Source organism: Mesoplodon mirus, assembly GCF_964341445.2.
Source record: "Mesoplodon mirus genome assembly, chromosome: 10".
Taxonomy (NCBI): Eukaryota; Metazoa; Chordata; class Mammalia; order Artiodactyla; family Ziphiidae; genus Mesoplodon; species Mesoplodon mirus.
Window position 1 is genome coordinate 17100831 of NC_138986.1, and position 22872 is coordinate 17123702.

Consider the following 22872-nt stretch of genomic DNA (forward strand, 5'->3'; position numbering starts at 1 on the left):
ACCCCTGGCTGATGTATGACGACATTAAGTAGTTAGAGTATGGACTTGAAAATGCTTATGGTATTGGAAAGTCAGGTCTAAAATATTGTCCACCATTGACTGAGAGCCTATTATTATGAGTCAGAGTGGTGCCAAGAGGAAAAGAACAAGGGCTTCAGTTATTATTTAATTTCTCTTTAGCATCCTCATCTATAAAATATGCACTGCAGGATCTGAGTGATAATTAGCAATTGCATACGTGCGCACCTAGCCCACTGCCTCACTCATAATCAGTGTTTACAAAGTGCTAGGTATTTTTAATATATTATTACTTTGTATTAGAATAATCTATTAAAAAAACCTCACATCACCATTTAAGAAATAAGGAGGAGGACTTCCCTTGTGGTGCAGTAGTTAAGAATCCGCCTGCCAATGCAGGGGACACGGGTTCGATCCCTGGTCAGGGAAGATCCCACATGCCGCAGAGCAACTAAGGCCGTGCGCCACAACTACTGAGCCTGCGCTCTAGAGCCCACGAGCCACAGCTACTGAGCCCATGTGCCACAACTACTGAGCCTGCACTCTAGAGCCTGCGAGCCACAACTACTGAGTCCTTGTGCCACAACTACTGAAGCCCGCGTGCCTAGAGCCCGTGCTCCGCAACAAGAGAAGCCACTGCAAGGAGAAGCCCATGCACGGCAACAAAGAGTAGCCCCCGCCCACGAGTAGAGAAAGCCCGCGCGCAGCAACGAAGGCCCAACGCAGCCAAAAATAAATAAATAAGTAAGTAAATAAATTTGTTTAAAGAAAAAAAAAGAGGTAAGGAGGAGTCGGAGATGTAATTTGGCCAAAGTCTTCAGCTATGCCCTATTCACGTTCAAACCCCAGGTCTCCCCACTCTAAAGCCCCACAGCTCTTTGCATGATCCAGATGGGGGGAGGGACCTAAACCTCTAAGAGCAGCAGGACAATGGAAAGTTTAGGGTCCCTTTCTCTGACACACAAGTTTAAACTCTTTCCAATTATGTGCTATGTGGGATGGAAGAGTAACTGATGAAAGACCTCTCTACTCATTTCTCAACGTCATCAGTTGCCTAGGTTCTTGAGAGATGTTCCTCCCTCCTAAGGATCTTAATTAAGCACCATTCACCCTGGAAAAACTCCTCTCCCTATTGCCAGTTTTCCCAAAAGCAATGGCTCAGGCTGAGGAAGAAAGACAGTCATTAGCCAAAGCACAGATGTCAAGAAATGGCCCAGAAGGCTTGCGTATGGAGATGCATTCATGATTATTTGTGCTGACAGTACCGTTTTCCAAGTTCTCACTGCTTTCATAGCATCCTGAGTCTCGTGGAGAGCATCCACTCAAGCCCTGGCTGTCAACAAGCAGCTTCTCCTGGGATCCGAACTGGTCGCTGTTACCTAAAGAAGATGAAAACATAGCATGGGATCGTAAGAGGAATGAAAAGTAGGCTCCAAATCAACTGCATCCCAATTTTATCCTCAGCTCTCACAATACATTTTGAAGCCTTGGACTTTGGAAGAGAACAAATTATTTTCAAGTAAATGAGATAAAAATGAACGAGTGAGGGCTTCCCTGGTGGCGCAGTGGTTGGGAGTCCACCTGCCGATGCAGGGGACACGGGTTTGTGCCCCGGTCTGGGAAGATCCCACATGCCGTGGAGCGGCTGGGCCCGTGAGCCATGGCCGCTGGGCTTGTGCTCCGCAACAGGAGAGGCCACAGCGGTGAGAGGCCAGCGTACCACAAAAAAAAAAAAAAAAAAAAAAAGAATGAGTGAGATCAGAACACTTTTCTTTTCAAATCAAGTATCACAGGAAGGTAAGTTTGTAGAGAGAGGACATAGCTGAAATACATCAATGCCTTTTAAGTTACCCTCAGGCCAACCACGGAGAGGAGAAATTCAGAGCATCATGTCAAAAGTCGGGGGAGAGCAACCACAGTCTGCACATTCTATAAAGAGGGCATGGCTGGCCTTATGTAGGTTCAAAGTTACAGGAAGACTGTCTTTCAATCATTATGCAGACTAAATGCTTGGTCGATAAAAATGGAAACCAAGAAAACATTTTCTACCTAAAATAAGTAGTTGATGATGAATGGCTTTAATTTACTTTTCTTTCTCTTCACTTCGCCTCCCCCCCCAGCACACACACACACACACACACACACACACACTAAATCAATAAACCAGAAATCTGATGCCTTTTCTTGGGTCATTAAAAAAAAATTGCGGGAAGGCTGAGGGCTGCCATTCCTACTGTCCACTGACCACTTCCTGTTTGTATTTCTCACATGGAAAGCATTTTATAACAGAAATCATGGCGGAACAAGCCCTTAAATTCGAGCACCAAATTAAGAAATGCTATTTTTAAAGTGATTAATGAAAAATTAACTAATTGGAAGCAAAAGAGAAAAACCCTTTCCCCTCCCCCGCACCGAACGTGGAACATTCTAGAGTGGTGTCCTCATTGTGTGGAGGAGTCTGTGGATTTGGAATGGCCTTTGTTCTAGCCTAGCATGTTATTTTGGCAAATGAGACTTATAAAATGAGGGCTTGGAGCTATCAATTACAACCCAGGAAGAGGAATCAAGGCAGTTTGTCCTTGGCGAGATAGTTCAGTGTATTGCAGCAGCCAAACAGACTCCAAAGTGCCGACCAACGGGAATAAAACAGAAAACTTGTCCCTGCCACTGCAGGAAAAGGCAGACTGTGCCTGCATCTTTCGGGATGCCAGCCTCACCACACAGCAGGCTACCTGAAGTTATTATGGGGAGTGAAGGGGTCCCTTGCATCGCCTGAAAACCGCACTTCAATCCATAAAATCATGAGGCCTATTCAAGGGGCCAGAGCCACTTTCTTCCTGAAGGATCCAATCAGCAGCTACTTGCAGGAACCCAACAAATTTAGCAAAATTCCCTAAAACTAAAAGCTAGTGTTGGGCTTCCCTGGTGGTGCAGTGGTTGAGAGTCTGCCTGCCGGTGCAGGGGACACGAGTTCGAGCCCTGGTCTGGGAGGATCCCACATGCCGCAGAGCAACTGGGCCCGTGAGCCACAGTTGCTGAGCCTGCGCGTCCGGAGCCTGTGCTCTGCAGCAGGAGAGGCCGCGACAGTGAGAGGCCCGCGCACCGCGATGAGGAGTGGCCCCTGCTCGCCGCAACTAGAGAAAGCCCTCGCACAGAAACGAAGACCCAACACAGCCAAAAATAAATAAATAAATAAAAGCTAGTGTTTCCCCAGGAGGTTGTCCTTCATGAGGGAGAATGAAGAGGCAGGGCACCTCTTAGATGTACTGCACACTCAAGGCCACTTCCTCCCCGCACCCCACACTCACTAGAATTAATGCCAAGGCACCAGGACGAGAAAGACGGGGAGCTGGAATCACGAACATTCTCACAGTCAAGTAAGGGCGAAGGGCTGGGTTGTGGAGCTGAAACTCCATTTGGACATGACCTGAACTTGGACTAAAGCTCTCCCCAACCCCATCTCAACACACACACACACACACACACACACACACACACACACACACACACACACACACACACACACACACACACACACACACACACACACACACACACACACACGGAGAAAGAATATGCTAAGACATTGATGAGACATCCAAACATCAAAAGGTGCTTATGCGCGAGGACACGTGCCATTTTCTGGAGCGTAGCTACCTTGGAAAAGAAGGGAAAGGAATGGGATTCTTGGATAGCAGGCCTTCCAATGGGCTTGCAACACTTAGGTCTTTAAAAAATAAGCACTGAAGTAAATATGACAAAATGGTATGTGGATTTGTTTTATTTTTCTCTGTACTTTCCTGCATATTTGAAATAATTCCCGATTAAAATTCTTATTCTTATGAAAATGATTTTGTTAAACGAGAGCTTTCATCTGGCAGACCCAGGAGAGTGGGTCTGGGATCAGCAGAAGGAACTGCCCCGGGACAATGGGAGTCTTTTCCAAATGGAACCCTGCAGGAAGGCTGGCATTCCCCGTGCACAGATGCAATGAGAGAAGCTGGACCCATCTGAGTACCAAGCACTGATGCAGATGTGCCTCTTGCTCTTATGGGGGGCTAAGCTGGAAGATGTGCAAGATCTCTCAGATCTCAGCAGGTCTCTGGATCTGTCTAGTCTGACAGAAATGTATTGTGTTCCTCTAAGGTATCAGTTACTTAGAGTACTTCTTAAACACAATGAATTTAAAAGCGCGGAATGTAGAATCTTCTAATCCTAGGATAATCCTGTATCCAGGTTCTTGGTGCTCACTGGCACCCCTGAGCCCTTGAAGCCTTTGTTTTAGAACCGCTAAAAAGAAGTACCAATTTATGTATGCAGGATGTTCTATACAGTGGCACGGCACAGATTCAAAATGGGATTTATGAAGAAGCAAAGAGCCCTCCTTAGACCTGTGAGTGAGCATCATGAGGGGCAAAGATTTCCTCCTATAAAATATGCCTAAGTGCACACCTCAGGACGTGATCCCGGGAGGGACAAGGAGTCTTAGCCCTTGTGGCGTGACGGAGACAGACCCTGCACCTTGTACTCAGAATTTAGCTTTGCTCCTCCAGTGTCTAAATGCTAAAGGAAATGCAATGGATGGAGTTTATAAACCAGCTGTTCTCAGTGGCTGAGGAAGAGCAGATGAACTATCTTACAGAGCAGATGTGGTCCAGGAGACTGGATGATTGCACATTCATTGATATTCATGTGGCTGGTTGGCCATTCCAGGCACTGGGCCAGGCTCTGACACAACCTGGCCACAGATCCCCAAGGTTTCTCCTGGGGAGCTCCAACACTAAAGAGACCAGGTTATCAAGTGATATTAACTACGAAACACAATTCCCTCCAAATCTATCCCTGAAGGCAGTGTGTTTATCTAGGGTTTAGGCGTCTATTTGATGGTGTGTCATCAGTTAATTTAGAGGGAGGACTTATGAAGCAGAAGTGAATTGAACTGCACTGAGACACATGCTTCCATGTCTCTTGGGCCTGATACATTCAGTAATGTACAATTTTTTTTCCCACCATTCACCATGGTTTTGGTGTGTCTTTTAGCAATGGAAATGCTATTAGCTACTGATATCCCTGAAACAGACCATTTGAAAGGAAATGCATTTGAATTCAATAACTGGCAAGGATACTCCCCACTTCGTGATGAATAATTTCAGGAATATTTCTGATGTCAGATGGAAGAATAAAGAGCAAGATAAGACCCGGTTAATGGAGCAAAGGACACAGTGTATTCAAACAGACTACATGAAAGCTGGGAGCTCACGAAATTCTCTTCCTGGGTTGTAAACATGAGCTATCATTTCAGCTGAGAAATCGCAGCATGGAATTCTCTGCTCCACATATTCACTGGAGATTATTTCCTGCTTCTTTAATGCAAGCTGATGAATTTCATTTATTCATTAATTAACCTATTCAATCAGAAAACAACTCCTCCTGTGCTTTGAGAAGTAATGAACCCTTGGTGGGGCAAGATACTCCCAGTTTGTCAGTTGCTCTTGTGCCCAGGTATCCTAATGACCTCCTGAAGGCTGCACATCCCACCAGCCCCCAAGGTGGCATGAACTGTGTGCCTTAAGAAAACTGCAGTTCAATTCTCAGTCACTCAGAGGAGTGTTCTCCTCAAGGGTTACCTAGAAACATGCCAGGAAAGTATAGGCTAGTAAGGTTTTCTTTTGCTCCTGCATTGGCAGGAAGGTCTGCTTTGGGAATCTATGTCTTTGTGCTATTTGACAAAATACAAAATTGACCTTGGCTTTGGAAAGAGTAGGATCGAATGAGGGGTGACTCCAAGGACCCAAGCATATGCTCGCAGCTTATGGGACGCCTGCTGGTGACCTGAGAACGTGGCGGATCTAACAGTGAACACGTCTGTGCTGGGAAGGACTTACTGTCATATTCCTGTAACAGCTCCACGGCTGTCAAGAGAACAGCTCTGTGCTCTGGGTCCCTGATATTTAACTCGTCCAAATCTTCCTCCTCCAGGAGCTTAAAGGTGTCCAAATCTTCATATCCATTGAACAGGAAAGTGGGCATGTGCTCCTGGAGGGAAACAAGACAGAAGTGAGTCAGCAACCCGGTCGTGTGATCCACGACCGATGACCGGCCTCAAACCCCTAAACTCTTTTTCCATAGTCATTTTTATGCTCATTCAAAAATTAGTAAGTATCCTTTGTAGCACAGTCTGTACCTCCCAGTCCTACAGCTTAGTGGGCAGGCGGGGCACTTCATTCATCAGGGGTTAAGAAGATTTACACTGCAGGCTGAGATGGACTCCACTGGCTTGCATTTTAATTGTGCCCTTGCTGTGAGCTGAAGCCTGTAATGCCACCTAGTGTGCAGTAGAGGAGATTCTTCTTTCATTTAGAGCTACTGAAATCCAGCTCACAGGGACCTGTGACTTCCTCAGTAGCAAGACAGTTTTGCAAGGCGGAAACAGAATCTACCATGTAGACCCACCCCGCTAGATGCCGGGAGTAATGGTGGGAGAGAGGGTGGAAGGGAGAATCCTTACGGCCTCTGAGAAGCCAACCAGGGCGCCAGGAGTCTGTGCTTACAGCCCTTCCTGGTAGTGGCTTGAAGCTCACAGCTCTGTGGACTAGGAGCACATTTCGACCTGGAGTTCATGCTATCGCCCCCAGCGGAGGTCAAGGGCAGAGTCATGGTGCTGGTAACTACTTCTGTAGGATAATGGGTACTCATCATAGCAGATGCAGGGCCAGGACAGGACGGAACTAACTTTGAGATTGATGCGATCCAGGAGATCCTCCACTGACTTGGGCTGGGGGGGTCTTCCTTTCCTCCTCCTCCTGGTGGGGCGCTTGGGCTTCTCCTCTTCCTCGTTGAGCACGTCCACGTAGATGAATTTGAATGTGCCCACCTTGTTGTTCAGCAGGCCCATCCAGGTGCCCATGGGGGGTTTGCTGATTATATCAATGATGTCTCCTTTCTGTGGCCCAGGGAACAAAGACCTTTCCGTTAGGGACATTTCCAAGCACGAACCATCTGTCAATCAGAAGCGTGAATCACACGCATGTGAAGACTCTATGAAGACCAGAATCAGGGCTCCACGAGTCACCTGCTACGATGGGGAGTCTGGCGGATACCGGACAGAGCCCTCCTGACCATGCCAGATCTCACGGAGGCCCAAGGTCCCATCCCCTCTGGCCTCCTGCAGCACAGGACAGTGGCCCGAGGTGTCCGTCCACCAGGGCTCAGGGCTGGGTGGGCACCTGGCTCTCTAAATGCCCTGCCCTTACCCAGAGAGCACCTACTTCTTAGAAAAAGAATTCCCACCAATCAGATGTCAGTGGCAACCGCTGTCCTGTAATCGCTTCATACATTTCGTGGAACCCAATCTGTCCCATATGAATGTCACTGATCACATAGAGAAGCCAGTCATGTCTCTTCAGTTGGTGAAAGCACAGAGACAGGAGGGTGGAGGGCAACAGGAATTCTGGAGGGAAGCTGAGGTCAGAACACAGGGCCAGAGGGATGAGATGGTAACACAGAGGATTAACACAAGACCCTCCTCCATCGCCAAATGCTGGCTGGTTCTCTGTTTCATTTTCCACTACAGAGGAGACCAGCTTGTCAAGGTAGCAGAGACACTGGCCAGTCTGCACCACAACAGCCCAGCATTTAACAGCAAGGAGAAGAGAACACCTCTTAAAGCAACAAGGCACCCAGTGTTACTGCTCCAAGGCCAGGCAGACACACACCTTGAGCTTGAGTGAGTCTGTGTCATAGGGGCTGGGCGTGAAGTCAGTGTGCACCCTGGCGCGCCCACAGAACGGGCCCCGGTACGGGGGCTCCTCATCATCACCGTCTTCCGACTTAACACTCTCCCTGTTGCTGGTCGAGGAATCAGTGGTGCTCACTGTTTGACCACCTGTACAGGAAAACAGGCAGAACATGGGTCAATACAGATTTCCTGCACAGCAAAGCTGAAGACACTGAAGGGGGCTTCCCCTGGTGGCGCAGTGGTTAAGAATCCGCCTGCCAATGCAAGGGACATGGGTTCGAGCCCTGGTCTGTGAAGATGCCACATGCTGTGGAGCAACTAAGCCTGTGTGCCACAACTACTAAGCCTGTGCTCTAGAGCCCACAAGCCACAACTACTGAGCCCGCGTGCCACAACTACTGAAGCCCGAGTGCCTAGAGCCCATGCTCCGCAACAAGAGAAGCCACCACAGTGAGAAGCCCGTGTACTGCAACGAAGAGTAGCCCCGGCTTCCTGCAACTAGAGAAAGCCCGCGTGCAGCAACCAAGACCCAACACAGCCCAAAATAAATAAATAAATTTATTTAAAAAAAAAAAAAAGAAGGCACTGAAGGCATCACAGACTAGGAAGGTAAGGGCCAGAGGAGGGAAGTCACGAGACACAGCCAAATGTCAGGACCAGAGCAGAGTCCAGGGGAGGATCTGAGTTTTCTGACTGTTCTCCCTAATCAAGCCCCTAATCAGACAGGGGCCTCCATCAAGTTATCTTTATGACCAGGGAATCTAGGTGACACTGAGACTCCCTGATAGAGGACACCACCCTTAACATTCATAACTTCTCATTTGTCAGGCATACTATTTTACCCCATTTTACAGATGAGGAAACTTAAAGAGGTCAAGTAACTTGCTCAAGGTCAAATGCTTTTAAAGTAGTGAGTTTAAACTTGGTCTCTTCCCCCATAGCATTCGGCAGACACCACCATTGGACCGGGAGTGGTTGCACAGCATTTGTTTCAGGGACATCTGTCATTCTCTTCTCCTCTTATTATTTTTTTTCCTGTTTCTTAGTTGATTATTTTATTGCCCTGATAATGTTTTAATCAACATTTTGTATTCATAAAAGTTATGAAGACATTAGCTTTCTTTGTCAAGCCAGAAGAGAATTATTGGCACTTCCCACTACCCGAAATGCATCAGGGAAAAATAACATTACATTATTGTGTTGAATTCTGCATAAAATGTTTCTGATTAAGGACTGGAGACTGAAGAGAAGCATCTGTCTTCTCTTTTATTAAACCCCCACTAAAATGCTAACAAAGGAATTGGATTCACTGTGACAGGGAAAATAGCAGGGGGCAATGCACAGATGAGAGATTTTTACCAAAATCTATAAGACAAAAAAGTGGTCAGAGGATCGCTAATTGCTACTGTAGGTGGAGGATGCTCCCAGAGGTCAGGAGAGCAACGTGTGCATGGCAGAGCCCTGGTCCTCTCCTCTCAATCTGCTGCTCGTCTTCATGAGCCCTTCCCCTTGACCTACTCCCCGCTCCAGTCTCCAGATCTTCTGCTGGCGTGCCTTCCCTCTCTCCTCCAACCAAAATCATTACCCTCAACTTTGTGGCACTGCTAGACATCAACTACTAAACAAATAGGACTCTAGGGCCAGCTATTTTGCAGGTCTGTCTCTGTAACAGCACCTTAAGGGTAAGAACTTGGTCTAATTTATCTTTAAATTGCCTGAACCTGACACTCAGTAAAAGTCTGATTTTGACTCCAAGGAAATCATCTACGGTTGCAAACTAGACCTACTCATTGAGCTTTGACCGCTCAGAGAACTCCGCAGACTCTCCACAGAACCTCCGGCTTTGAGCTTGGGCTTGTCCATGTGTTCGCTGTCAGGCTGAGAGGATGGAGGAGAGCCCGGCATTCCATCAAGGCCTGAATCCTGAAATGGGTTTTGACAAAATTATGTTTCACCAGAGTGGATGGGTGTCCTTTTGTAATTCACAGCAGTTTAGCCCTCAACGACATCAGTCAAATCCATCTTTATACCCAAGTCTGATGCTTTACCCAAAATGTATCTTCCTTTTTAATCTAAATCCCTGCTTCATTTAAAAGTTGTGGTTCATGTATCTATTAATTAAACACTCAAAAAGTATTTTTCATGCTCAAATAGATATTTTCGAAAAGAATCTATCTATCTACCTTGTAGACAAAACATTTCGTTAAAGGCTTAGAGACTCTTCGTATACTCCCTAGTTCAGTAATAATGCTGGACTTCAAATGTAGATCAGATACAACCCACTAGTAATGTAGTATCCAGAAGTATCATCAGAGAATATTTAATCTATTTGAAGGGAAACATTTACACACACACACACACACACATACACACACACAAAGCCCAGATTCTTATATTTCTGTTTACACAAATTACTAAACTTGGCTAATAAAATACCAACTTAGGACCCAGATATACAGTTGACCCTTGAACAACACGGGGGTTAGGGGCGCCGACCCGCTTTGCAGTTGGCCCTCCTTATCTGCAGCTCTGCATCTGTGGATTCAGACAACCACAGATCATGTAGTTCTGTAGCATTTACTATGGAAAAAATCCACCTGTGAGTGGACCTATGCAGTTCAAAACCTGTGTTGTTCAAGGGTCAGCTGTACAGCAAACATACCATTTTTCTGTCTATAATCCAATTTCCCTAAGTCACCCTACGATTTTAGCTTCTTTCACTTCTTCTTCTGTTGTTAATAAACAGCTGGGAAGTCCCTTTTAGATCAGAATGCTGACAGTAGTGACTCAGCAGTACTTCTCACTTTTGGAGGGGACAGCCCCGCATCTGCACATGTACCTATAGCACGCTCATTTGATTTGAGGTGCTAATAGATAAGACAGTATCACACTTTAAAAAGTCTGCAGTCAGAACGGTTTACTGGCCCAAAGAGAACACTTTCTGGCGTATTACACAGCCACGTGAACACAAAACCATCTAAGGGAAACCTGTTATTTGCATAGTGCCGAATCATCAGAAGGGCTTTGATGCGATTCTGCAGGGCCCTGCAAACATTTAAGGACAATAGAAAGGGCAGCTTTTGATCCAAAACACACTTCTGCTTTACATTTAAGGAAAGCGAGCAAACAACCACAACAGCTACAAACAGAGGTGCATCATTACGAGGTTACTGAAGCTGCAAAGGATGAATTCCTGAGGTTTTCATTCCTCTTTTCTGAATCATAAAATAAGCCACCTTTCCAATAAAAATCTTTTTTAAATGCTTCTGGAAAAAACCTCCCAGTCTGAAAAACAGCAATACGAGATACACGTCTCTGATACTGTATGTTCACAAATGCTTTTTAAAAATTATTAATTTATTCATCACATATTTATTGATTACAAGAAGAGGTACTATTTCAGAGGCTGGGCATATAGCAGGAACACAGCAGATAAAAATCCTTTCTAAAACAGTCGGTGTCTTTGCTAAAAAGTTTTTTTTTTTAAAGCCTTACAATGTTAATTTCCTCTCTCTAAAAAGCATTATAATGATTCCTTCTTTTTTTGATTATGTGAAACGACCGCTTTAAAAAAAAACAGAACTAAAACTACAAGACATCTATATAGTAGTAAAATTATAGAAAAATGCTCAAAATGACATGAAAGTTCTATGCTCATGATCCACGAAGCAGAAGACCCTTAGGAATGTAAGTTTACAAGAGCTTAGTAGATGTTTCAATTTGGGGGAAAAGCCAACTAAATAAAGTGCTTTAATTCGTGGCACTGCTTTCACTGGCATAATGTCTGTCTCACTCGAGCGTGCACAGCTTGCTTCATGGCTGGGCAGAAATACTGAATCACCATCACTCCCACACCCATAGGGACAAGAAACGAACAGATTAAGGAAAATATTTGTGGAGAAGAGATACTGGAGGCAGCCAGACTTCCCCTGCAGGTTTAACTGGCCACAGTTTCTCAACCTGAGCACTCTCAGCATTCTGCATGGTTAATTCTTTGTTTTCATGGACTGTCCTGCGCATCATAAGATGCATCCCTGACCTCTATCCTCTAGATGCCAGTAGCACCCAATACCACCCCACTCTAACCCACTGCCACTATTAAAAATGTCCCTAGCCAATGCCCCTGGAGTTGGTGAGGGAGCAAAATCAACCCCCCCCCCAATACCCCACGAGAACCACTGTAATAAGCTAAAGATGTGCAGGCTTTGTTTGAAGCGCAGTGCGGGAGGCTGGCTAGCTGGTGCTCAGAGTGATTCAAACAGGGGGATGCTTGGTTTTTAGCTCACCATGTCCACCAGAGGGCAGCAGCTGAGCAAAAATGCCTGCTTTCCCTGCTGTTCTATTTGGTAGATAAAGCAGCATTACCTACATATTTCAAGTAGACAAACAGCTCACAAACGGAGACTTCAACAGACTACAGAATGCATACTATAAAGGTGCCAGAGGAGAGCGTTTTGAAAATCTAATGGTCAAAATTATCTCAGGCCCAGCTCTCCAAGTGTCTTTATTCCCTCCACCCATAAAAATAAGACCCATAAAAAGGTGGTTATGTTCCTAGAGATGAACTTATAGAATTGGGGAAGGGAGTGGTGTCAATTCTGTGATGTCTTAAAGTCTGCAGATAGGGCTGGTTAGTGAACACACCCCCGCAGAAACACGATTACTGTGTAAGTAAGCCAGGAAGCACTTTCTGACTTTACTTCTCAGACTTGCTACGCACTCCTAAGAACAACTTATGCTACATTTATTTGAAAAGTCGGCTGTCTAAGAAAACTTGAGTGTCTTTTTAAGGTTCGATTCTGGTGATGTCCAATTTGGAGCAAGGAATATTTTAGAAAATAAAATCCTTCCTTTGTGTTCTAATTTTTAGTGCTCATTGCATTAAAGAATAATCATTTCTTTACATGTCTGTCTTTTTCTCTCATCTGTACATAGAAGTCAGGGCCTGCTTTGTATTCCCAGCACCAAACCTGGTGCTTGGGCAACCCTAAGTGCTTAATAAATATTTGCTGAATCCAATGTTTGTCTACATAAACCAAGCATGGTCCTGGAGCCTAGTTAATGGGTGTGAATATATTTAGCACCATTTAAAATCTCAGACCAGCAATCCTCAGCTTTTCTTGTTGTTGGGAAGAACCAAGGGGGCTTTCTGCTCGGCTGTCACATACCTGCTCAGAGACAGAGCTGCTGTATTTTTTAGACATTCTCTTCCTCATTGTCTCTTTCACTGATTTCACCTTTTTTCCAAGAGAGATTCGGGAGGCGGTAGGTGATTTGATTACTTCTTTATACACAAAATCTCCTTCTTTACCCTGTAAGACAAAATGTTATAAGTACCTTAATCACAGAAAATGAAGCCCACAAACAGGTTTTATTATTCAAACCATGAATGCCCTACCTCTCAGCAAAACATTGGCATGCTCCAGGATCTCCACATTTTTCTTGTGTTAACTCAGTGCTATGTTATTTATCTTTTCGATTAAAAATTAAAAGCTATTGACTAAATGGCTTTTGCTTATTTGTTTGTTTAAAGTGGGATGTGAGTCACTTTGTTTTATTTAAACTTAGTATATTCTTCTCCTGGTACATGTTTCCCCACCATTTTAAATACCCAAGGAGACTGTAAAGAATGATTTAGATGAACCAACATTCACTTAATCCCAGCAGCGGGGAAGAAGAAAAGGATAATACTATTGAATCACCCAAGAAAGTGGTAAGAACAAAATGGCAAATCTCAATCATTAGAAGTCCAGCATCTGGGGACTTCCCTGGTGGTGCAGTGGTTAAGAATCCACCTGCCAACGCAGGGGACACAGGTTCGATCCCTGGTCTGGGAAGATCCCACATGCTGGGGAGCAACTAAACCCATGAGCCATAACTACTGAGCCTGCGCTCTAGAGCCCATGAGCCACAACTACTAAGCCCGCGTGCCACAACTACTGAAGCCCATGCACCCTAGAGCCTGCAAGCCATAACTACTGAGTCCATGCACCACAACTACTGAAGCCTGCATGCACTCTAGGGCCTGCATGCCGCAACTATGGAGCCCGTGTGCTGCAGCTACTGAAGCCCGTGCGCCTAGAGTCCATGCTCCGCAACAAGAGAAGGCACCGCAATGAGAAGCCCACCCACTGCAATGAAGAGTAGCCCCGCTCGCCGCAACTAGAGAAAGCCCACGTGCAGCAATGAAGATCCAGTGCAGCCAAAAAAAAAAAGTCCAGCATCCGATCAGATTTATATCATTGTAGCACTTCGTGTGGCCAACACCTAAGACTGTGTAAATTTTCTTTTCTGAACAAGTTAGATTGTGGTCTCCTTTCATTCTATTTTGCATTTAAAAAAAAAAACATTCCCCTGAGGGGGGAAAAATCATACTTTTTATTTTTTAAAAGATTGACTACATAAAATTATTGGTTTATAAATCAATAAAATTTGATATCCAAATAAAATAGTTTTATTCTTCCAGGAAATTCTCAAACACTTCAAAAAATCATAGATGGGTGCTTTTGCTAACACATGACCATAACAACTATAAAGCACAGAATCCTAATTTCACAGTTGCATGACCAAAGGCACAAGGGGAAAACAAAACTGTATGGAAAACTCACCTACGTCTCTGGGACCTCAGAAAGTAAACATTAGGGAGAACCTGTACACTGTAAAGGTGGCCTGTCCTGGACTGTGATCCAGTGGCAGGTCTGAGGAGGCGGTCACCTTGGCCCTGAGGAGTCTGGCTTGCTTTGGCCCCAAGGGGACTGGGTTCATTTCAGGATACCCCAGATCAGAAAGACCTACACTTGGTGTAGGGCTGTGCACTTGGCCTATGACAAGCCTGGTTTTCAGAAATGCTGTCACATACTCTTGGAACCCAAATCACGGGGCTCCATGCCGTGGCACTACCTATGTGTAACAGTCACGTGCACTTGCAACTAGTATGAGCAAAAAGCACATGTGCACCAATGACTAAGACCATCTAAACTCATCTGGACGTGTGACTTGAAGAAACCTGGAAACCAGGGCATTAAAGAAATGATGCTACTGCAAAGAGAGAGATGGAGGCCACAGGTGGTCATCATTCAGTCCATGTGGGACTGTGAACAGTCTTTAAGATGGGGAAATAGAACTTCTCTCCAAATGCGATTTAGGATCCCGAGGAAAAGGTCACCCAGTACCGATTCTCAAAGATACGAAATGTGAAACTATGTCAACCACATCACTTGAATCCAAATCGTTTGCTTCCCCTCTGATGTATACTCACCAATGGGTCAGAATTATTACTGCCAATGTGCAGAGAACGATTTGTCAAGTCAAATCCTCCAAAACTGCAGGTTCTCTGTGGAAAGGAGAGGGCAGAGCAGCAACAATCCAGTTATGCTAAGATCGCCCAGCAGTGCACCAACCCAACACACGTCCCCTTTGTAGGATGTCACCGAACCACAAACGTGTTACAGGATGAGAGTAAGAGACGAGAAATGATGAAGAAAACAATACATGACTCATGTTATAAGGAGACGCCACTCATTTTGCCCTTCCACAGGCCACTGGAACTGTGCCTACACCAGAGGTTCAGAATCCCCCTCACAGGCAAAAACCAACTGGTTAAAAAAAAAAGATACACCAACCAAAAAACCATACATGTGCTAAGTGCTCTAAGATTCCCTGTCTCTTAGCAACAAAATTTCCCTTCCAGACCCCTTAATATCGGACGCATACAGTAGGGATAATGAGGGAACATGTATTAGGGAACCCATGTGCTCAGAGTGGTCTTGAAAACCCAGATGTGAAGTCCTATAGCCCTGCCACTGACAGCAGGCTTTTCTGAGGGACTCTTGTTTTGTTTAGTTTTAAATCCGCTGAGATGGAGGGAAAAAGGTTATGTTTATAGTAGAGTCCAATCAGGCCAAGAGGATTAGTCACTCACTGCTTCCCTGACCTAGCCAAAAATGCTGATAACTCTCCCATCTAACTGCCCAACTTAATTACTTATGACCCTTTCCTCAGAGTGTATGAAATAAAGACACCACATTTGCCCAGAAAGAAAAAGATGGATTCCGTGACTGTCTCTGACCACACTACTTTAATTTCAAGAGGAAAAACACTAATAGAATGAAAACTTCACTGTCCTTTCGGTTGGTTTCAAACTTTATGGAACTGCTTATGTTTCAGGGCTTTTATATTTCCAGAACTTGGTTTGAATTCTCTGTTGTTTTTCTAGCAAAAGCTACTCAAGCACCAACTCCCCCCGCCAACCCCCAAATCTTTAAGAAAAAGGAGAAATTCAAAGCACATTAATTTTTGTTATCACCGATTATCTTCTTAAATAATTGGTAATAAAATGTGAATCACAGATTTGGGTGCCAATAGTTTGTGTTACCTGTTTCTCAGAGAACTCTAGTTAACAGCTATTAAAAGGAAGAAATGAACAGAAAAGCACAATATATACTATAAACATTGCTTTTTTAAAATAAATACACCTTAGATGCATATTAACTGAACTGAGAAAGTAGAAACATCCAGGAAGGAAAGTGCCTAGGTTTTTGGAATCACACAGATAGGGACCCAAATCCTGATTCTACCACTTAACTTGCTGTGTGACCACAGGTAGAGTACTGAACTCTCTGAGCTTTGGTTTCTTCATTAGTAAAATACTATCTATAGCCTATATTTGAGACTTCTAGCACACTGCCTGGCACAAAGCAGACACTCTAGGAATGTTGATTTCTTCCATTACGTTTCATTAGGGCCACAATGAGAATTTGGTATCTTGTCCTGACAATTGTTATACTGAAGTTTAGGCTTAGTCAACATTCTAAATATGCAAATGAAGAACTGAAGCTTAGTTCTGGGCCTTATAATTCTGGGAGCTTCAAATGTAAGACCAGAGCAATCTCAGGAATGGGCCAAAAAGTGAAAGATGGCAGGTGTAGCAGAAGGAAAGGCCAGGAGATACAGAAGTGTTATATTTCAGGATAACCGACATTCAGGATATCACACAGCTGTTTTTCTCCTTCAGCAAAGCTGTTGCTGCTGTTTTAAATAATCAACCACAGACATAACTTTCAATGGACATTATTCTCATTTTATATAAAAATATCAGTGGACAATCTGATTTCCCTTACAGCCAACTTAACTGGGCCTATATCTACTCTATAAAAAGAGAAAGACCTCTGTAAACAAAAACACTCACCAAATCCCCTAATCTGCAAGCAATGGTATGACCATCTCTCAAGGCTAATTTTTAACTTTAACTTTCCCTTTCCAGCTTATGGTGCAAAATAAGTTTTCTCATTTTTGCAAAGGCAGTCGTGTTATTCTAGTTCCTCTCCTGTGACTCAGGGCTCCACAGACACAGTATGGCGTCCAGATGCCTCATCATTTTACGGCTTTTGTACTTCCCTGCTTTGAATTCCAACGCCGACTGCAGCACTGGAGCCCAGCATGTTATTTCTGATGCATATGAAATAACTGACAAAGAATTTATGTGGAAACTACAACTGCAATAAATTAGAAGCTCATTTATGTCTTCATATGACTGCTGCATGCATTGTCTCCTAAAATAAGTGTAGAGGAAAGAGAGGACTGGTTTTCTTAACTACCAACTAAAACCTCTCCCAGTGACATGCTAAGATAGTTGGAACTGATTCTCCTTTATCAATGGAAGATGAACAAAGTATAACCGTCAGCACCACTTGAACTAGTCTCCACCTTTTTCTGTAATATCAGGTAGTTCTTGAAGCAGCACTCTTTCAACAGAGAAAACAAGAGAGAAGAGTAAAAGAATGTAAACCAATCTTTGGTGGTCTACGTGAATAAAGCTTAAATGAGGTTTTTCAAGTCCAAACATCTCCTGTACAGATAATTACAAGAACATTTTAGATAGATGCTTCTGGATGAGAAGAGCCAGTCAATGGAATGGTCATGCAGCTGAAAACACGTTTTGGGCGGGTTTGGATTTTTTTTTTTAATGGACAAAATTCCAAAATGTCATGCATGTCTGTTCCCCCAAACAAAAATTGAATGACCAAATAAAAAGCAAAACAAGTGACCGTTTCCAGTGAGTACAAAGCATTGTCATTTCCCTGAGGTTTCATCAAGCAAATATGGCATTTTTTGAAAGACAAAAAGATCAAGGTTGAAGAGTAAAGGAAACTATACTTTTGAATAAAATGAAAGAGATATATGACAAGAAGAAAGGAAAACAATTTTTAAGTAAACCAAGTCATTATTTTAATCCCTTAAAAAAAAAACAAAACAACAAAAAACCCTCTTCTGTTGTTAAAACACTTATATTCTGGGACCTCCCTGGTGGTCCAGTGGTTAACACACCGAGCTTCCACTGCAAGGGGTACAGGTTCGATCCCTCGTTGGGGAACTAAGATCCCACAGGCTGCACAGTGCGGCCAAAAGAAAAAGAACTTACATTCCCCTATGTTCTCTGAATAATTAGAAAATTAAATTTTGTTTTCTTGATTGTACAATTCTACTTACAAGAAACGGTATGTACAAATTTCTGATTTAGCACTGAACACGTATTTCAGCAAGTATTAAACCTGTCCAGTACTGCCTCAAGTTCATAGTACTTTAAAAATACCCAGCCTCAGGCTGGTACTGGGGATAGAGGTTACAGAGTGCCACTTTTACAGGGGGTGGAATTGGTACGTGAAAACAAGCTTGTCCAAATGTCCATACTCAGACGTCAATGAAGAATTAATCACTGGCTCACAATGTGCACACAAGGGCCCACAATGGCACAAATCTTAGAAATATAACTTCTAGAGAGAAGGTCCTGGTGAAGTTGTATCATTAACCTGGCAATAAATAATATAAGGGATACATGAGCAACTCAAGGCACTCAATCGGAAAAACTCTCAGTATTGCATGATTTAAACCCATGGGGCTGAGTCATCAATTCACAGAGAAGAGGTGGATCTGTTCTATCAAGGTCATGTCCAAAAGTACAGAGGCAGATGAACTAGGCAGAACACCTCTGAAGGTAAAAAACAAATCATACCAAGACTAAGTAGCCACAAGTATTTCCCAAAAGATCTGTGGGTCAGAACTGAAGGAGTGACAACAAGAAATAATAACAAAGAACTGTTATTTTACAACAACAACAAAAAACCACCAAGACTGTTGCCATGACAAAGAGCCAGAGGAAAAGCTGTTAACTGATAACATTAAAAGTGTTACAAGATTTATTAGAATGTGAAAAAAGTGGAGATCGAGCAAGGAAGTCAACACATGGGAATATCTGGAAAACCTAAGGGCTGGTACGGACCTAAGCATCCTTTAAGGATGGCATTGACCCCAAAAGCAGAACTTGATTGAATGAATTTAAATTACAGCAACCGTCTGGGGAAGAACATGTTACAAATGTGAAGGAACTCTGGGAGAAGCCATCATGGGAGTTGGCAGTACAGTCTACTCCTTCAGACCTAGAAAAGGGGACAGGCCAGCAGACCCAAGTGGATTAAGCAGGGCGCCAGGGTCCAGGAAGCGCACAGTTCCTCCGCACCCTGTGCCATTTTATATGGGCTCTTGTGCAAACTAAAAGTTGGGTGGGAATTTCAGGGGGGAAATCCCTATGTTCTCCAGTTCAATATAAGTCTTGCCCTGAAAATAAATATTACTAGGTCTCTAATAATTCAGTAATAAAATTGAAGACCATTTCATTATGTGAAAGTAAGTACTTTATTCCTTGCTATGTACAGAATAATCTATGGGGCAGTGGAGGACATTTCCAAATGTTGATCCTTTTGTTTAAAAAGATAAGCACATCAAATATACTTAAGTAAAACAAAAGAGCTGTAATTTTTCTTTCCTTTTAGATTTGAGAACTTTCCATCTGCCCCTAGTAATAAAAGAAAGTATCTTACAGTGCTTTTCAAATCACCAAATTGGCGACGATGATGGTGGCAATCTACCGTGAGCTAGTTCCTACTGTTTTAACTCACTGAGAGAAGAAACGTCTCTTTTAAGGGCAAAACTTCCTTCTGTTTTGAATCAGCTTCCTTGAGGCCAAGGGACATGATGGCTGCGACTCAAGACAGCCACTTCTAGAAGGAGGCCAGACCCCACCCCTGTACTCTGAGAGCCCTTCTCTGGATCAGCTTCAGTGTTTAGTTTTAAATTAAAACTCAAACAGCTTCAACTGGCAAGAGGACAAATGGGAAAGAGGGAGAAGCCCTTCCTCAAGGAACGCGGGGGTAGGAATGGAGGTGATGGAGGGACAGACCATGAGAAGAGCGGGGAGGACGCCAGGCCGCACGCAAGAAAGGCCATAATGCTTGACTGCACGTCACAGAAATGACAAGGCCGTCCCCATGACCGTCTTTGTGACTCACGGACTTCTGGTGGATTCTCAAGAGAACCCTTTTGGTACAGCGGTCCACCGTGGCGGCCCACTTCCTCCTGGCCTCCTCCTCCTCCAGCAAGCACCGCCTCAGGTCCTGCTTCTCGGCCTTGCTCAGGGTCCTGTCTGAGGCAGGACGCACTAGCTGGGTCAGGTTCAGGTGGCTGTACAGGCTGCGCTCCACCACGTACGTGACATTGAACTCGCTGACGGAGGGGCGCCCGCGCACCCTCCTGCCGGGGCCGCCACAGACCCCGCCCCCTTTGGGTTTCTGCCGGAGCAGCTGCAGGTCGCAGGTGGTGCTGCTGACGCCTTTTCTAGAGGGACGCTGGCAGAGGAAAGCTCTAGAACATGAATAATTAGTATCCGTTTTCTTCAAGCGGATCTGCTTCCGGACGCTCTGAACCTCCTCCAGGGACACTAGGAGGTGGTGCCGGCGGCGATGGCTGTCATAGAAGCAAACACCATCGGTACTTACCCCGTGGCTCAGGGACCCGAGAGCCTTCTTCATCTCCCCCTCGGTGAGGGAGCGGGACACCTTCTGGGCCTTGTCGTCTTCTGGGTAGGAGAAGAACGTCCCCATCTTCTTGGGGGGCTTGATCAGGCCCCGGCTCTCTCCTTTGCTGAAGGTTTTGACCAACTTCCGGCCGGCACCCCAGGTGTCCAGGCTGCTGGATGATGGAGAAGTGGTGAGAGAGTCTGAATCATCTTCTGGAGGTTTCTCAGGAGAGGCATCAAAGAAAAATGGCTTCTTGTGCACTCCAGAGTACAGGGCAGACCTCTCATCCGGGACCGGGGAATTCTCAAACACCTGTTCCTCCCCGCCTGGAGGGAATCAACACAGACACAGTCACGGGCTCCTGTCAACAAACCTTTGCGTTCTCGCACAGATTTGTCTTTAGACCCCCAACCCTGCAAAAAATAAGCTAAACCATACAGCGACCACAGTGATGCCCCTCCCCATAATCACTTACCCTCCATAAACCCAGCTCCTGCTTAAATAAATGCACATAAAAAAGAAAATAAACTGAGCAAATAATGGCTTCACAGGCTTAATGTTAAAAGGTTTCAGATGCGATTTCTCCTCCTCCTCTCAATATCTTTGTAGACCAAACACCTTAACAGACCTATTAAAAATGGCATTTGGGGCTTCCCTGGTGGTGCAGTGGTTGAGAGTCCACCTGTCGATGCAGGGGACACGGGTTCGTGCCCCGGTCCGGGAAGATCCCACATGCCGCGGGGCGGCTGGGCCCGTGAGCCATGGCTGCTGAGCCTGCGTGTCCAGAGCCTATGCTCCGCAACGGGAGAGGCCACAACAGTGAGAGGCCCGCGTACCGCAAAAAAAAAAAAAAAAGGCATTTGGACACTCTAAGCCCATCCATAACACAATATTCCTTAGCATTTAACGATAATTATCCTTCCCAGTTTGCAAGTGCCATCCTCAGACGCTAGGAATCAGAATCGTTCTCCCTCCTGAAAGGCTCTCCTGTTGAGTCTGGTTGGCTTTTTATAGTCAGAGTGTGATGGATGCCATGTGGCTGACAGTGATTTTTTTATTGATACATACGCCATTTAAGTAATTAAGTCACCAAGGGAGAAGTTTGGGTGAGGAAACGCCATAAAGGGTCATAGATTGCAAATGCAACTGACAAATGGTCCCTACTTGATAAGCCAAACACAAAAAGTTGCGGAACTGGGTGATCCAAGACAGACATTCCCATCCACGCAGGCCCTGCTACAAAGCAGCAAGGGCATTTAAGGGCCTGGACACGCAAGCAGCCCCATGGAGTGTTCCATTTCTTCTCAAGGATTCCAGCTCTTCAAGCCATCACTGGAGCCAGGTATCCAGCCAAGACTTCCAGAGCCCAGTGGAAAGGTTTGGACTTGCTGGCAGGAAAACTGAGTTCTTTTCTGCATGTGTTATGTGAACATCTGTGAGAAAAGAAGTAGGTCAAACTCTGGGTGTAGTGATCCTAACTGGCTGTGTCCCTTTAATTATAAGGAAACTTTTGAGCACTGCAGCTTTCTGCCAGCTGAATTGTGAAGAGGAAAAAGCACCAAGTTCCTTGGAACAGAGGGATGGCACTAAATACACCACCTGGGATGAGGGTCTCAGTGTGTGGTTAAATGTCAAAGATAAAGGGAGAGGATGGCTCACTCCAGAGGGGGAAAAGATGAGCGACTGGTAGCAGGCCTTTAAAATTCCAGAAGTTTCTTAGTTTTCCAACTGATGGGAATTACAGTTACAAATATAAAAAGGACTGCTGCTATTAAATACAACCCAAGGTTGACTTTGATGTCAAGGAGATGGTGGTGGGGAGGGAGATTCAAAATTATATCTGGTCCAAAGTTCTCCATCATCTGCAGCACAAATATATTCACTCAAGAATTATTCACGGATCTTTCAAGGGAGTCTAAAAGCAGGGTCTGTGGTTCTGATGAATACTGGCCGGACCAGAAGCAGTGTGCACACATCGTGAACGTCTCCTGCTCCTTCTCAGGACACCTAATATGGACTGGAGACCAAGGGTCCTTACGTTACTGGAAGTAAAAATGGCAACCTCTTCCGGATACAGTCTACCCTCCGCTTCCAGGGATGAAGTGATGGGGCTGAGAGGCATAGCCTGGTGGCAGGAGCAGCCCAACGGAGGACTTTTCTCTAAAAGTAGTCCAGTCACAGATCATGACTTCATATTTAGCCCAGGTGTCCACAGAGGTGTGCAAAGGCCCTTATTTACGCAGAGTCTTAAGGGGCCTTGGGGAA

General features: G+C 44.8%; 1 protein-coding gene across 4 annotated transcripts in view; it reads right to left on the reverse strand.

Annotated features, from left to right (window-relative positions):
• The window catches only part of SASH1 (SAM and SH3 domain containing 1), a 264495-nt gene that overhangs the window by 10634 nt on the left and 230989 nt on the right, over positions 1 to 22872 (reverse strand). For all 4 annotated transcript variants that reach the window (XM_082633240.1, XM_082633239.1, XM_082633238.1 and 1 more), the window contains 8 exons: positions 20587 to 20933; positions 15015 to 15089; positions 12925 to 13068; positions 9544 to 9679; positions 7734 to 7903; positions 6752 to 6961; positions 5904 to 6054; positions 1284 to 1397 (listed from right to left, as the gene is read on the reverse strand). In XM_082633240.1, the coding sequence (XP_082489366.1) occupies positions 1284 to 1397; positions 5904 to 6054; positions 6752 to 6961; positions 7734 to 7903; positions 9544 to 9679; positions 12925 to 13068; positions 15015 to 15089; positions 20587 to 20933 (1347 nt within the window). The remainder of the gene's footprint in view (positions 1 to 1283; positions 1398 to 5903; positions 6055 to 6751; positions 6962 to 7733; positions 7904 to 9543; positions 9680 to 12924; positions 13069 to 15014; positions 15090 to 20586; positions 20934 to 22872) is intronic.